The sequence below is a fragment of the Gymnodraco acuticeps genome, unplaced genomic scaffold (genome assembly GCF_902827175.1).
Source record: "Gymnodraco acuticeps unplaced genomic scaffold, fGymAcu1.1, whole genome shotgun sequence".
NCBI classification, from domain to species: Eukaryota; Metazoa; Chordata; class Actinopteri; order Perciformes; family Bathydraconidae; genus Gymnodraco; species Gymnodraco acuticeps.
In genome coordinates this window covers 379,443-392,947 of record NW_022991033.1, presented here as the reverse complement: position 1 = coordinate 392,947, position 13,505 = coordinate 379,443, and the positions used below count along the sequence as shown (strand labels likewise).

Here is a 13,505-nt window from a genome sequence, read left to right as displayed (position 1 = left end):
ATAAGATTTATTGAGGACAACAACTTATCTTTATATGGAAACAAAAATCAAAAGTCAAAATGTCACCTCATTGTAAGCAGTCTGTTTGATCCCATGAGATCATTGTTGCCTGTCAAAGATAAAAGGAAGACAAGAGACTCGGTCTACTGATTTATTTGCAGCCTTTTATTGTTGTCATATTATCGTATATAACAAACATGCACTCTTTCATAGTTTCGCTTAGCATAAAAGTTGAATATTAGAGGTCTGATAATTGTACCCTGTGGGACTCCGATTAGATTTATGAACAACTTATGTTCAAGATCAAAGTATTTATTATTTCGTTTTTTCAAAATAACTTCAGGACACAAAGTGAAATACAAACATCACATATTGTTCTGAAATCTAGTTACACAGATTGCTTTTAAAATGATTACTTAGACACACTTTGAACCGTCCCTGAATAGATCACTTAGGTCTGGCTGATCCAGACACACCACATGCAGATGATGACCATCGCATAACATGAAATGAGCAGCAGATAGACGCGGAAGAGCAAAAAGTCAAGGACGTATCCTACTTGACACCACTGGTCCGTCAGCTCGTTCTCCTTCTGCAGCGAGATGAGATGGGCACGAAGGTCTCCCAGATAATGACAGATCTGTTTCAGTTCAGGCATAGAAGCAGCACCTGGCAGAAGAGCAGTGATAGAAGGAATCTGGGTCTACATCCAGTGAATGCCAGCGGTAACTGTTAAAACTGACAACTTTAGCACATGCATGACTAAATTAGAACAATAGGAAATATCAGCATATCTGACCTAATGTTGAATTAATGGCTGCTTACCATGTCAAACTTACAACTTAAAATAACCCCCAAAAGACAACTTATGTTGAGAATAAAATTACATTTGACTTACTAACCAAATAACATAAAGCAAACAAAAATGCCTCACATGTAAGAGACTAATTAAATCACAGAAGAAGCTAAATTGTGTAGTTATAGTTATATTTCGTTGCCTGACATAAGGCAAGGCAAGGCAAGGCAAGGCAAGTTTATTTATATAGCACTTTTCAACACAAGGCAATTCAAAGTGCTTTACAAAAAATGAAAGACATTAAGAAAATGGCATTTAAAATCAGTCATTAAAAAGAAAAGCTAATAAAATAAACATTAAAAGAAAAAATACATGGATAAAAGTTACAGTGCAGGCTAAGATATGAATAGTTCAATTAAAAGCAGCGACAAAAAGAAAACTCTTCAGCCTGGATTTAAAAGTAGTCAGAGTTGCAGCGGACCTGCAGGTTTCTGGGAGTTTGTTCCAGATATTTGGAGCATAATAACTGAACGCTGCTTCTCCATGTTTATTTCTGACTCTGGGGAAAGAAAGCTGACCAGTCCCTGAAGACCTGAGAGATCTGGATGGTTCATAATTTAGCAGGAGATCAGAAATGTATTTTGGGCCTAAACCATTCAGTGCTTTATAAACCAGCAGCAGTATTTTTAAATCTATTCTTTGACACACAGGAAGCCAGTGTAAAGACTTCAGAACAGGAGTGATGTGATCCACTTTCTTAGTGTTAGTGAGGACTCGAGCAGCAACGTTCTGAATCAGCTGCAGCTTCCTAATAGATTTTTTAGTGAGACCTGTGAAGACACCATTACAGTAGTCGAGTCTACTGAAGATAAAAGCATGGACAAGTCTTTCCAAATCCTGCTGTGACATTAGTCTTTTAATCCTAGATATATTCTTTAGGTGATAGTAGGCTGATTTAGTAACTGTTTTAATGTGACTGTTGAAACTCAGGTCAGAGTCCATGACTACACCTAGATTTCTGGCTTTATCTGTTGTTTTGAACATTGCAGACTGAAGCTCAGCACTAACTTTTATACGTTCTGACTTGGCTCCAAAAACCATTACCTCAGTTTTATCTTTGTTTAATTGGAGAAAGTTCTGACACATCCAGTCATTGATTTGTTCAATGCACTTACTCAGTGTTTGAATTGGAGCATAGTCTCCTGGTGAAATTGTTACGTACATTTGTGTGTCATCTGCATAGCTATGGTAACTTATTTTGTTGTTTTTCATTATCTGAGCCAGTGGTAGCATGTAGATGTTAAAGAGAAGAGGCCCCAAGATGGAGCCTTGAGGTACCCCACATGTCATATTTGTCAACTCAGATGTGTATTTACCTATAGAAACTATAGGTTACTTACGTAACCCCAGTTCTCAGAGTAACATGAAGTGAGATGTCTCACTATGGGATGCGCCTCATCGCGGAGCAAACAGAAGCATCAATCTCATTACGCCAATCCTGATTGGCTGGAGATCTTGATGTCAGCGTCAGGGAAATCACCCCCTATAAGTAGCTTGCGCCACAACGCATGCGCCATTCAAAATAAGCACCTCTTCTCGCTTCACCATAGCAAGGAGGGCCATAGCAAGGAGGGCCGTCTGGTGAGACATCTCACTTCATGTTACTCTGAGAACTGGGGTTACGTAAGTAACCTATAGTTCTCATTCATAACACTCCGTTCGATGTCTCACTATGGGAAATTGTAGCTCCCGTATTGCCAGACGAGCTTATCTCGAAAATCACCAAACCAACCAGAACTTAACAGGTAGAGCTCTGACTCAACCAGGTGCCCAGCACTGCTTGAGTCACACTGGGAGCAGAACGTCCAGCCTGTTAGGAGGCAGACAAAAGTGAGCGGCGAGGACCAGCTCGCCGCTGCACCAATGTCTTTGATGGGAGACATCCTGGACAGAGTCCAGAATGCAGCCAGACTCTGAGTCGAAAGAGCTCGCGGACCCGAGGGTGCCTGCGAACTCTGACTCGTATGAGCCCCAAAGCAATTGCTTCCACAGACCAGTGGGAGAGCCGTTGCTTAGTAACAGGCTTGCCCTTATAAGGGTTAGCCCAGGACACAAGGGGTTGGTCATTATGACAAAGCACCCTTGATCTGTCCGTGTACGTGCGTGAAGCACGGGCTGGACACGGCAAATCCGGCCGCTGTTCCCCGGAGGAATACAGTGGCGGGGAGGATGCCTTAATGTCAAATGTGGTACCTGAACCAACCGCCTTAAGATAAAGGTAGGGTCAGGCTTCAACCACACTCTGTTTGCCCTGGGGCAAACTGAGTGCATGAAAACTGTACACATAGTGCATGAGTGCCACTGGCTCGCTTGGCAGCTGCCAGGGTCAGCGTCATGTCACACTGTATTCAGATTGTACCACTCACGGGCCAGGCCCATAGAGCCAAGCGCTCTGGGTGTGGGTGAAAGATCGCCCCCCCGCTTGGGACAATATGTCCCTGCGTAATGGGAGCTGCCATGGCTGCCCGCACAGCAGCTGATATATCTCCGCTAGCCAGTACATAGCTGGCCAGTGCGGAGCTATCAGGATAAGTGTGTGGCGTTGCTCTCTCACTCTGGCCAGAGTTGGGGGTATCAGAGCCAGGGGTGGGAACGCGTACAGAAGGCCCGGGGGCCAATTGTGCGCGAGTGCATCCACGCCTAACGGTGCATTTAGATCGCGCATCGAAAAGAACAGCTGACACTGAGCGTTGTCTTTCGATGCGAACAGATCCACCGCGGCTCTGCCGTAACGCACCCACAGCTGGCTCACAATCCTTGGATGTAGAGTCCAGTCTGCATAAAGTGGTATACCTCTGGACAGTAGATCTGCCCCGAGGTTCCTCACTCCCGGTACGTGCGTCGCTCTCAGAGAGAGGAGACGCCTACCGCTCCATAGGATAAGTTTGCGCGCTAGTGTGTGTAACTGGAGAGAACGCAAACCCCCTTGGCGGTTAATATACGATATTGTGGTCGTATTGTCTGTCCTCACGAGGACGTGATGTCCCCTGAGGAAAGACAGAAAGCGTTTTAGGGTGAGAAACACCGCTAAAAGCTCCAGGTAATTTATGTGCGCCCGCTGGAGGTCTCTGCTCCAGAGACCCCTCACCGGGCGACCTTCATAAATACCTCCCCAACCTGTCAGACATGCGTCCGTGGTGACCACTTTCCGTGAAAGGACAGCACCCATAGGCACACCTCGTACTAGAAAAGTCGGGTGCAGCCAGTGGCGCAGTGCCATTACGCATTTCACAGTAACCATCACTCTCCGCGCGGTTTAGTTTTAGGGCGGCCACCCAGCGCTGAAACTCCCTCATGTGTAAGCGTCCCAGTCGTACGACCAGGATTGCTGACGCCATGAGCCCCAGCAATCGCAGGCATGATCTGAAGAGAACATGTTTGCGCAGCTGGAAAAGAGCGAGACAAGCTCTGAAAGCTTTCACTCTATCCGCTGACAAGCGAGCTGAAAAGGGCACCGAGTTCAGGTGTAAACCCAGGAAGAGTATAGTCTGCGCGGGGCACAACATGCTCTTCTCTGTGTTTATTATGAAACCCAGGTTGAGCAGGTGCTTTACGAGGACATTTGTCTGCGTAACAGCCTCCTGCTCCGACTGTGCGAGAAGCAGCCAGTCGTCCAGGTAGGTCGCCAGGCGAATACCCTGTTGTCTTAACGGGGCTATCGCGGCTTCCGTACATCGTACAAACACCCTTGGACTGAGAGACAGACCGAAGGGGAGTACTCTGTATTCATAACAGATCCCCTGAAATGCGAATCTCAGATATTTCCTGTGTGGATAATATACTGGGATGTGAAAATACGCATCTTTCAGGTCGACTGATGTGAACCAGTCGTCTTGTCGCACGAGCCGCAGCAGAGATGTGTGAGTGAGCATTCTGAACTTATATCTTCTTAGATATTTGTTCAGAGCCCTCAAATCAAGTATTGGCCGAATTCCGTTCCCTCCCCGTTTGGGAACAAGGAAGTACTTGGAATAGAAGCCGCCCTGACTCTGCTCGGCGGGTACAATAGATATAGCCCTCTTTTCTAGGAGAGAGAGAATCTCTTTCTCCAGAATATGGGCTGACTCTCCTCGGGCCTGCGAATGCAGAATGCCCGAGAAGCGAGGGGGGGTGACAGCGAATTGGAGTCTGTAGCCCCGTGTTACTGTCTTGAAAACCCAAGCAGATGATGTGAGCATCTTCCACTGCATGCTCCTTAGAGCCAGTGGAGATGTCACATCTCTTCCCCTCTGAGTCTCTATTTGTTGTGTTATGGGGCCCTCTAGTGTCTGAACACAGTGGTGCCCCCTTTCGACAATCCCCACCGACACTGCGCATACGCATGACGGTGGTGCCTTCACAACCCCAGCCGGCACTGCGCATGCGCGTGGCGGTGGTGCTTTTAAAACCCCAGCCGGCACTGCGCATGCGCGTGACGGTGGTGCCTTCACAGACCCGCCTGTAATCCGCCTTTTGAGAGATACCGAAGCTGCTCTCAGAAGGGGAACAGTTGACGGGCTTTTTATTGGTTTTATTGTTTTTCTTATCATTTTTTTTAGCTGCGCCCTCGGCCTGAAGCCTGGATGCGTCAGCGGCAAATGTTTAATGACAGAGGAACAAACAGATTTGTGACATGTGTTTCTGCGGACTTGAGGATGGTGTTGAGGCATCTCTCGAGGCGGCGGGAACACATTTAGAGCTGGGGAACCGTGGACTTCCAGCTCTGTCACGGAGGGGAGAAGGAGGGGCTGTCACGCCGCTCGCTTCTTCTTCCTCGCCTGCTGGCCGAAATTCTGGGTTGGCTGCGCCTGAGCTGCAGCCGGAACCGGAGATTTTCTGGGCCAGCTCGCCCTCGTCTCCAGCCTGGGCTGGGGACTCGGGGCGGGCTGCGACCACTGCGTTTTCTGTGTTTTAAACCGAGCAGGGTTCAAGGCAGCTTGGGCTTGGGAAGGACTGCTGCTGCGAAGGCAGCGGCTGGATCCTTCGAGGGAGGCAGAGGTGGAGTGCCTCGTCCTCCCTCTTTTTCGACTCACACCTCTTTTGCATGGAAGCAAGAGCGGAGCCGAAAATTCCCTTGGGAATGATGGGCATATCCAGCACATCCTCCTTTTCCCGGTCTGGGAGGTTGGTGAGGTTGAGCCATCTCGCTCTTTCCTGCACCACCTTGATCCCCATTGCCTTACCCGTGGCCTGGACGGCGCAGCGTTGGACACGGAGACAGATGTCTGTGACCGCTGCCATCTCGTCCAGAGTGGCTGCCCCCGGGTTACCCGACAGGTCCTCGCAGAGCTCCGCTTGGTAAGCGGTTAGCAGCGAGGCCACATTCAGGGCCCTGGCGGACAACGCTGCGGCTTTGTAGGACCGTTCAGTCATTGTCGACTGAAATCGGTCCGACTTTGCCGGCAGCGTGGGGTTCCTGCTTGGTGACGGGCCCATCCTCGGTAGGAGGTGGGCTGCTACCAGCGGTTCCATGGGCGGCATGCGGAGCAGGCCGAGCTTCTCCATTCCGTCACAGTCTAGGGAGGAGGCACCCTGGATTGGGACCTTGTTGCTGAAGGGCCGGTCTCTCCACGAGACCGACACCTCATCCAACATCTCCGGGAAGACCGGAAGGAGTTGCCTCTTTGTCCGCGCTGCTTGGGGAAAATGTTTCCCTTCGTAGCGGGACCTGGAGGTCTCCTTGGCCATTTCAGGCCACGGGATGTCGAGTCTGGCCGCAGCGCGTTTGCACACGGCCTGCAGGTCCATACTCAGACAGGGCGAAGCTGGTGTGCTATCGTCTGGGAGAGCAGCCCTCGCTCCAGGCTTTGCAGCCTGAGCCGATGACATGAAGATGTCCTCTTCATGTTCATCCGACTCGGACAGGAGGAACACCGAGGCGTCCTCTTCGTCCTCGTCGTAGTGAAGCTCGAGGACATCCTCCGCGGGTGAGACCATGGTGAGGTCTAACTGAGAGCCCCAGCTCGGTAAAGCGTGGGGTCCCGTTCCTGCGTGTCTTGCCGCCACCGGGTCCCGGCCTGCCAGGGCGCGGGAATCCGGTTCTGCGGCCATCTCAGATACTGAGCCCCAGACCGACATGGAGAGGGGTTCACTCTCTGTGGCAGATGTCCCCGCGTCTTGACTGCCGGCCGGCAGGTCAGAGGACATGGGGGGTTCCTGCTCCGACAGGCTAGCTTGGCGTGCTAGCCGTCGGCGGAGGCTCTTTACGGTGAAGCGGACACAATGTCCGCACGAGCCGGGGTTGTCGATAGCGCCTCGGGCGTGTTCCAGCCCGAGGCAGGACGAGCAGACCTGGTGTGTGTCTGTGCCCGAGATCTTCAACCCGCAGCCGCAGAGTCGAGCCACCGAGTCCCTGACTCCTCTGGTGTGAGGGAGAGAGGCGTCCATCTTGTTCGCCTCGTGGCGTGGAGAGGACCCGCTCTCAACAGGTAAGTTGGGAGAAAAAAGGTGATACCACCCTGTCCTTAATCCGGAGAAAAGGACGGTGTGGGTCTTTTATTCCCGGAGAATACTGACTGGTGTGGCAGTATGCTCCTTTTAATCCTTTCCTCCTCCGTGGGGAAGAGAAAAGAAAAGACTTCCTCGCTACCGTGGTGTCGGTAGTGAGGGAGCAAGCTAACGCTAGCTTGAAAAAGTCAGACCTAGCTTACTTTCCGGGGAAAGAGAGCGGCGAGGTCGATTTCAACAATAACTAGCGTTAGTAATTACCGTCTTCCTGTGAAGCAGAAGGAGTAGCCGGCAAGCGCCTGTCGACCGAAATGGATATTTGGGTTCAGTCTGTGGACCGTTAAGCTTGTCCGGCTACCATAGAGATGTGCTCTGAAGCGAGAAGAGGTGTTTGAATGGCGCATGCGTTGTGGCGCAAGCTACTTATAGGGGGTGATTTCCCTGACGCTGACGTCAAGATCTCCAGCCAATCAGGATTGGCGTAATGAGATTGATGCTTCTGTTTGCTCCGCGATGAGGCGCATCGCATAATGAGACATCGAACGGAGTGTTATGAATGAGAACAAAGTTGTTTCTGTCCTTTAAGTAGGATTCAAACCAATTTAGAACTGTTTCCGAAAGTCCCACCCAGTTTTCCAGTCGGTCTAGTAATATGTTGTGGTCAACAGTGTCAAACGCAGCACTGAGATCTAATAATACTAACACTGAAGTTCTGCCACTGTCTGTGTTTAAGTGGATGTCATTAAAGACCTTTACAAGAGCAGTCTCAGTGCTGTGGTTCGGACGAAAGCCTGACTGGAACACATCGAAACAGTTATTTAAATGCAAGAAATTACTCAACTGTTGAAAAACAACTTTTTCAATGATTTTACCTAGAAATGGGAGGTTTGATATGGGCCTGTAATTGTTCATTACTGAAGCATCTAGATTATTCTTTTTTAAGAGCGGTTTAATGACTGCAGTTTTCATAAATCGATTAATTGTTTTTCATAGATTACAGCTTGTATTTCTTATTGGTCAGGCCAGTTGTCAATAGTAACAGCGAAGTAGTATTTGTAATGGACAGAGTTTGATTACCTTCGTTGGTGTTTGGGTGCGTGGCAGGTGTCTGGATGGCTGGTTGGATGTTCCATGACTCCGAGTTGCTATTTGAACTTTGAGGTTTGTCTTCCTGTGGTTCAGAGGGCGGCTGGACGTCCTCTGGCCATTTGTAGCAGATAAGGTTGGCTATGTGTTTGAGGACAACCACTCTCACCCAGTTTGGGACTTCTTTAGATTTCATGGAGCTGTGGTGGAGGACATTGGTAATGATGACCGTCTCCAGTAGACTGATAACCATGAGGGCCAGACACACCGAGAAATAGATACCTAGATTAAAGGAGAGATTGAGAGATCAAAGGATGCATATTAAATATGTCACATATACAAAATGTATTTCCTCAGTAGCAGAAGGCAGCAAAAATATATCTGTCCATCAGTACAGTTACTTTGTACAGTGATTTATTTTAGAAAGTATCCCTCTTATATTAGGCAAGGGACCCGTTGATGCTATCTTAATACAGCCATAGGCCACTGAAAAAGCTTCAATCAACCCCATTACACTGTATGTTTTTAACTCTCAACATCATCTCGAAAGCAGAATTTAGGAAATGTAAAAAATATACAATTATATTGCATTTCATAAAATATGTAATGACTGTTATGATAAAATATTAAAATATGTTAAAACTCAGAAACTCTGCTAGATCCATTACATTTCAATTCCTTTCAGTTTATATCTCTGTGTTCATTATCTGATAAACACTCAACAAGACAGCTGTGTAGTTTTGAAAAAAGCAAGGGGGGGAAACTCAAAACTGCATTGATTGACTTTTGCCACTTAGGGGCAAATTACATAAACGTATTGAAACCATTTAAGAAAATAGATAGGTGGTGGTTGGAATCAGCTACTTCATTATCATGATGTTGGTGATGGTAAACCTATAACCCAGGCTATGAGAATGCTCAGGTTACATCACAACCTCTGACCTATGATGGGCGTGCCGTTGGCTGTGCTGGGCAGCAGGTCGTTCATGATGAGCAGGAAGACGGTGTAGCCCAGGATGAGGGTCATCTTGAAGGAGGCGCGATCCACACTGTGCGGGGGCAGGTAGAAGGACATGATGTCGATGAGCATGAGGAAGGAGCTGGGGATCAGCAGGTTGACCACGTAGAGGACCGGCCGCCGCTTTATGACCACCTAGTAAACAAGGCGCAGTTTAAAGAATCACCTTTACATGTGTTGGACATCAACAACATTTTTTTCCAAAACATGGTACGTTATCTGTCATAACATATAATGAAACTGACTTATCTTAGGAAAATATGCATTCGGAAGGAACATGTTATAATGACAATATGTGTACGTTATTCTTGAGTAACAGTTTTATTTTTGCTTTTTTAATTATGTGTTAAACCTGCAATAACGGATTTGGCCACTCAGGGGCAGCCCAATCAAGTTGTAAACACAGCATTGACTTATACTGTAGGTATATTCTCTCATTGTCCTTCTCTACTGATATTGAGCATGTGTGGTGTTTGTTGCTTGGTGTTTGGAGGTTTGGGGTTATTTTTTATCTACATATTTGTACCTCCTGATCGCCTCTTGTGCTGCTTTAATCCTGTACAACCTTACTATCATTGTGTTCCACTCTTTATGACTGCACTCACCCAGATGGTAATGATGTCCCACTGGTCGATCCCAAACTTGAGGATGGATGTCTCTCCCAGGATGTCTACTAGCTCCCACTCTCCGCTGGCTTCCAGGTAGCGCTTTGAATTTCCAGACATTTCCTCAAAGGTCAGAGCTGGACCCAACCTCACATCCCTTACTGTGAAAGAAAATAAACAATGAGAGAGGGAAAACTAGTCAAATATAGCACAATCCAAGTTAATCTATATAAATCATTTATAAGTTACTCTTGCAAACTACTTGACCTATGTGCCTAATATTGTATGTGCTCATTTAGGACTGTATGTTCAATGACGCCTCGTGGTTGCCGTGATTCACACTTTTTGGAAAGAATATATTAAATTAACAAAAAGACCAGATGAGTTTGTGATTGTGTACATTTTAGAACGTTTTTTCTTACTAGTATGCATGTAGGAGCCAAATGTAAATGAGCAATTCTGCACATCAAAAGGAAAACTGAAGATCTCCAGGTTGCAGGATGAGACGAGCCGAAGCATCCTGTCCCAGCGGATGTGACCGGTGTGGTTGATGTAGACGTAAGGACACGCTTGGGAAACATCGTCATCCACACTGGAAGGGATAAAAGACACAGGTTGAAGTAAAAGGACAAAGGTATAATTTCTTAAGGAAACAAAATCACATACAAAACACTTTCACAGTTCATTCCACTTCTCTGCTCTCTCAGCTTTGCAAGCTGTCTTGTCAGATATGTTTTCAATAGATAAATAATCACACTAACAACAAAATTAGATGGCCATATCCCACACTTGCCTGAGCAGGATCCACTAATCCACCTCCTTCCCACTACTTTCTAGTTCTGAAAAAACTGTGAACAATATGGTCGGTCCTGCATATCTATACCCTGAACCGTCACAAGGTGGTATGTTTTTTCAACACAGAGGAGGCAAACCTGTGGCAAACTTTTGACCAATAGTAGACCTATATGCATTTATGGAAAATGTCTCCGATGACTATGGTATCATATTAAAGATGAGCAATTCGTCCCCCGTGGTCATTTCCCCACCCATAGCCTTTGGGATGAGCCTGATGTACGTGCTGCCACACAAGGGAGCAATGATGCAGCTGGTGCACAAGATCACGACAGAGCAGTTTTCATTTTAGTATCACCTGATTGTCAGTGAGCAGGCTTGTTTCCGGCCCTATTTCAGATGGGACCTGAAGGTCTTTGGCAGCTTCAAGATGTGCAAGAAACTCTAGTCCAGGCAGGAAGCGGGATATTTTCCCGTCAAGATCTGTCTCTTGGTTGCAGCTGAATAGTGGGCTATAATTACAATAATATATACAGTTCTGACTTTTTCCATTGGAAACCTATAATCTCCGGTCTGTTCCAAGTGCACAACACCAAAAGCAAACACTATACATGCTGACTGTACAGACTGTGTCAAAATGATGTTTCCTTGGCCTTGTACCCACAACTATAACCAGTATAACCTCCTAGTTTATTTCGGCTTTTTTATCACCGCCCTTAATAAAAAAATTGCAGAGATTGTTTGCCGTAAAAAGCAACATAATAATAATTTTTATCATCATTTTTTCTTTTTCCTAGGATGTAGTTCAGAAATGTTGAAGTTCATTATGAGCCATACAGTTTGTGACAAAACCCTGAAGGAACCATACATAAAAAACTATGTACAGCTGGTTAACTTACAACTCATAAACAATGATGTCTGGAGACCAGAGCTGCGCTGCGGGGAGAGAAATCTTGGTGACGCCGTCACACTCATCAGGGTCCCAAACCAGAAACTCATGTCTCCAGTACTGCAGCGAAATAAAATGAATCAGAAAAGTTTTTTTTGCCTTGACATTGCATAATGTCTGTATGTGATCCTTCTGTTGTTACAGGCACATGGTACATCAGATTACATTTAATTTTTGACAGTGTATTATGTCTTTCCATGCTACATACCTGTCTCAGCCACAAGAAGGTAGTGAGTATTTGTGTTTTCTCATTCTGAAATGTAATAATCATTAGTTAATGTGAAGTCCTAATGCAATGATTTACAGCAATTCACATGATTTTGATATTATCAAAATGTATTATCAATTGCAGAGATAGATCTTTGCAAAAATATAGACAATATTATTACAGCAATCTTCTTAGATTAAGTTCCCTCTCTCTACAATAATGAAGGTTCTCTAAGAGCTTCTTTAATCTGGATTTCGATTGGATGGATGGATTTCTCTGATCCGCTCACGGACAAACTCACCACCCCCAGCACAGCATACAGGGTGAAGGAGATGTTACTTATGGTGGGGTTGCTGAGGTTCACTGCTGGCCTGAAGGACTTCAGGTCAAACACAGCCAGCATGGACTCATGGGTTGGACCGCTGTGTCCCTCTTTGCAGGTCAGTTTACCACAACATAAAGACACTAACCAGAGAGAGGCCGTTTATAAAAATAGTTTACTCAACATAATATTATTGCAAACATAAATAAGATAAGATGAAAATAACATTTTAGACTTGAAAAAACTAGCTTTGTTTGAACATAATTGTATATTCATATCAATATTATAATATTAATTTGAGTAAAACTATAGGACAAAATACATCACAATGACATTCTTATATTAAAATGTGTATAATATAGCTTAATGACTCAAAATAATTTTTTGTAATGAATATATTACTTTGAATGATTACAAATGGTAAATAAAGTGGATAGATGAATGATAGATAAGTGTTTTTCTCCATTTGTACATTCTCATATCCAAGCAATTATAATTTACTTGGGCAAAACATAAAATATGACATCTATATCATTGCATTGTAGGATCATTTAGACTTGAAACATGCAGGATGAACTAGAAAGAATGTTTTCTGTTGCAGAACTAAACATGCGTCACTCATCATGAACAATAAAGTAGTAAATAGAAATAGGTCATCATTACCTGCAATTAAGAGTGAAGCTGAGATTATGCTGATTCTCTTCAGAGATGGATTCATGTTCGAAGTTTTTGATGAACTAAATATCCTCCACAACCAACAATCTGACCAGGGGTAAGCTAAGAGCTCCTATAGGCTGTTCAAATGCACACACACTTGTTTTTTGGCACCAAGCAGGACATTGAAATGACTAACAATAATTCCCTTGAGACTAACTGTTAACGACACCCACTACATGCCTTACTAAGTTAGGCCCTTAACTTTTGGACAACCCTTTTGTACCCAAATGCTTACTAAGTTCTCGTAATGTCATCAGTTTTGGCCCCATAACATGAGTAATAAAAACAGAAGTACAATATCAAAGATATACCAAACAAAATATAACATTTGTGTTGTGGAGATTGTGGACATATTTTCTTTTACTAACTTATATATAATATATTGCAGACTAAAGCACATACTGATTTCGCTATCCTTCTGAGGACAGTCAGTCTTAATGGACCAACCTTATTAGAAAATAACAGTGAATTACAGTATGTGCAGATGGATCATAAACACTCTGAATAACATAAGACTTGTTGTTCC

The 13,505-nt window shown here is 45.3% G+C and overlaps 1 protein-coding gene across 1 annotated transcript; it reads right to left on the bottom strand.

The window, feature by feature from the left end:
* Nucleotides 1-200: 200 nt before the first annotated feature.
* On the bottom strand, nucleotides 201-12,343 carry LOC117559710 (5-hydroxytryptamine receptor 3A-like). Its single transcript, XM_034236388.1, has 8 exons — nucleotides 12,242-12,343; nucleotides 11,941-11,985; nucleotides 11,683-11,792; nucleotides 10,414-10,583; nucleotides 9,992-10,152; nucleotides 9,311-9,521; nucleotides 8,360-8,650; nucleotides 201-669 (listed from the first exon to the last, which is right to left on the bottom strand). Exons 1-8 carry the CDS (start codon nucleotides 12,341-12,343, stop codon nucleotides 452-454), a joined length of 1,308 nt encoding a protein of 435 aa, XP_034092279.1. The 3' UTR covers nucleotides 201-451.
* Between the last annotated feature and the right edge of the window lie 1,162 nt (nucleotides 12,344-13,505).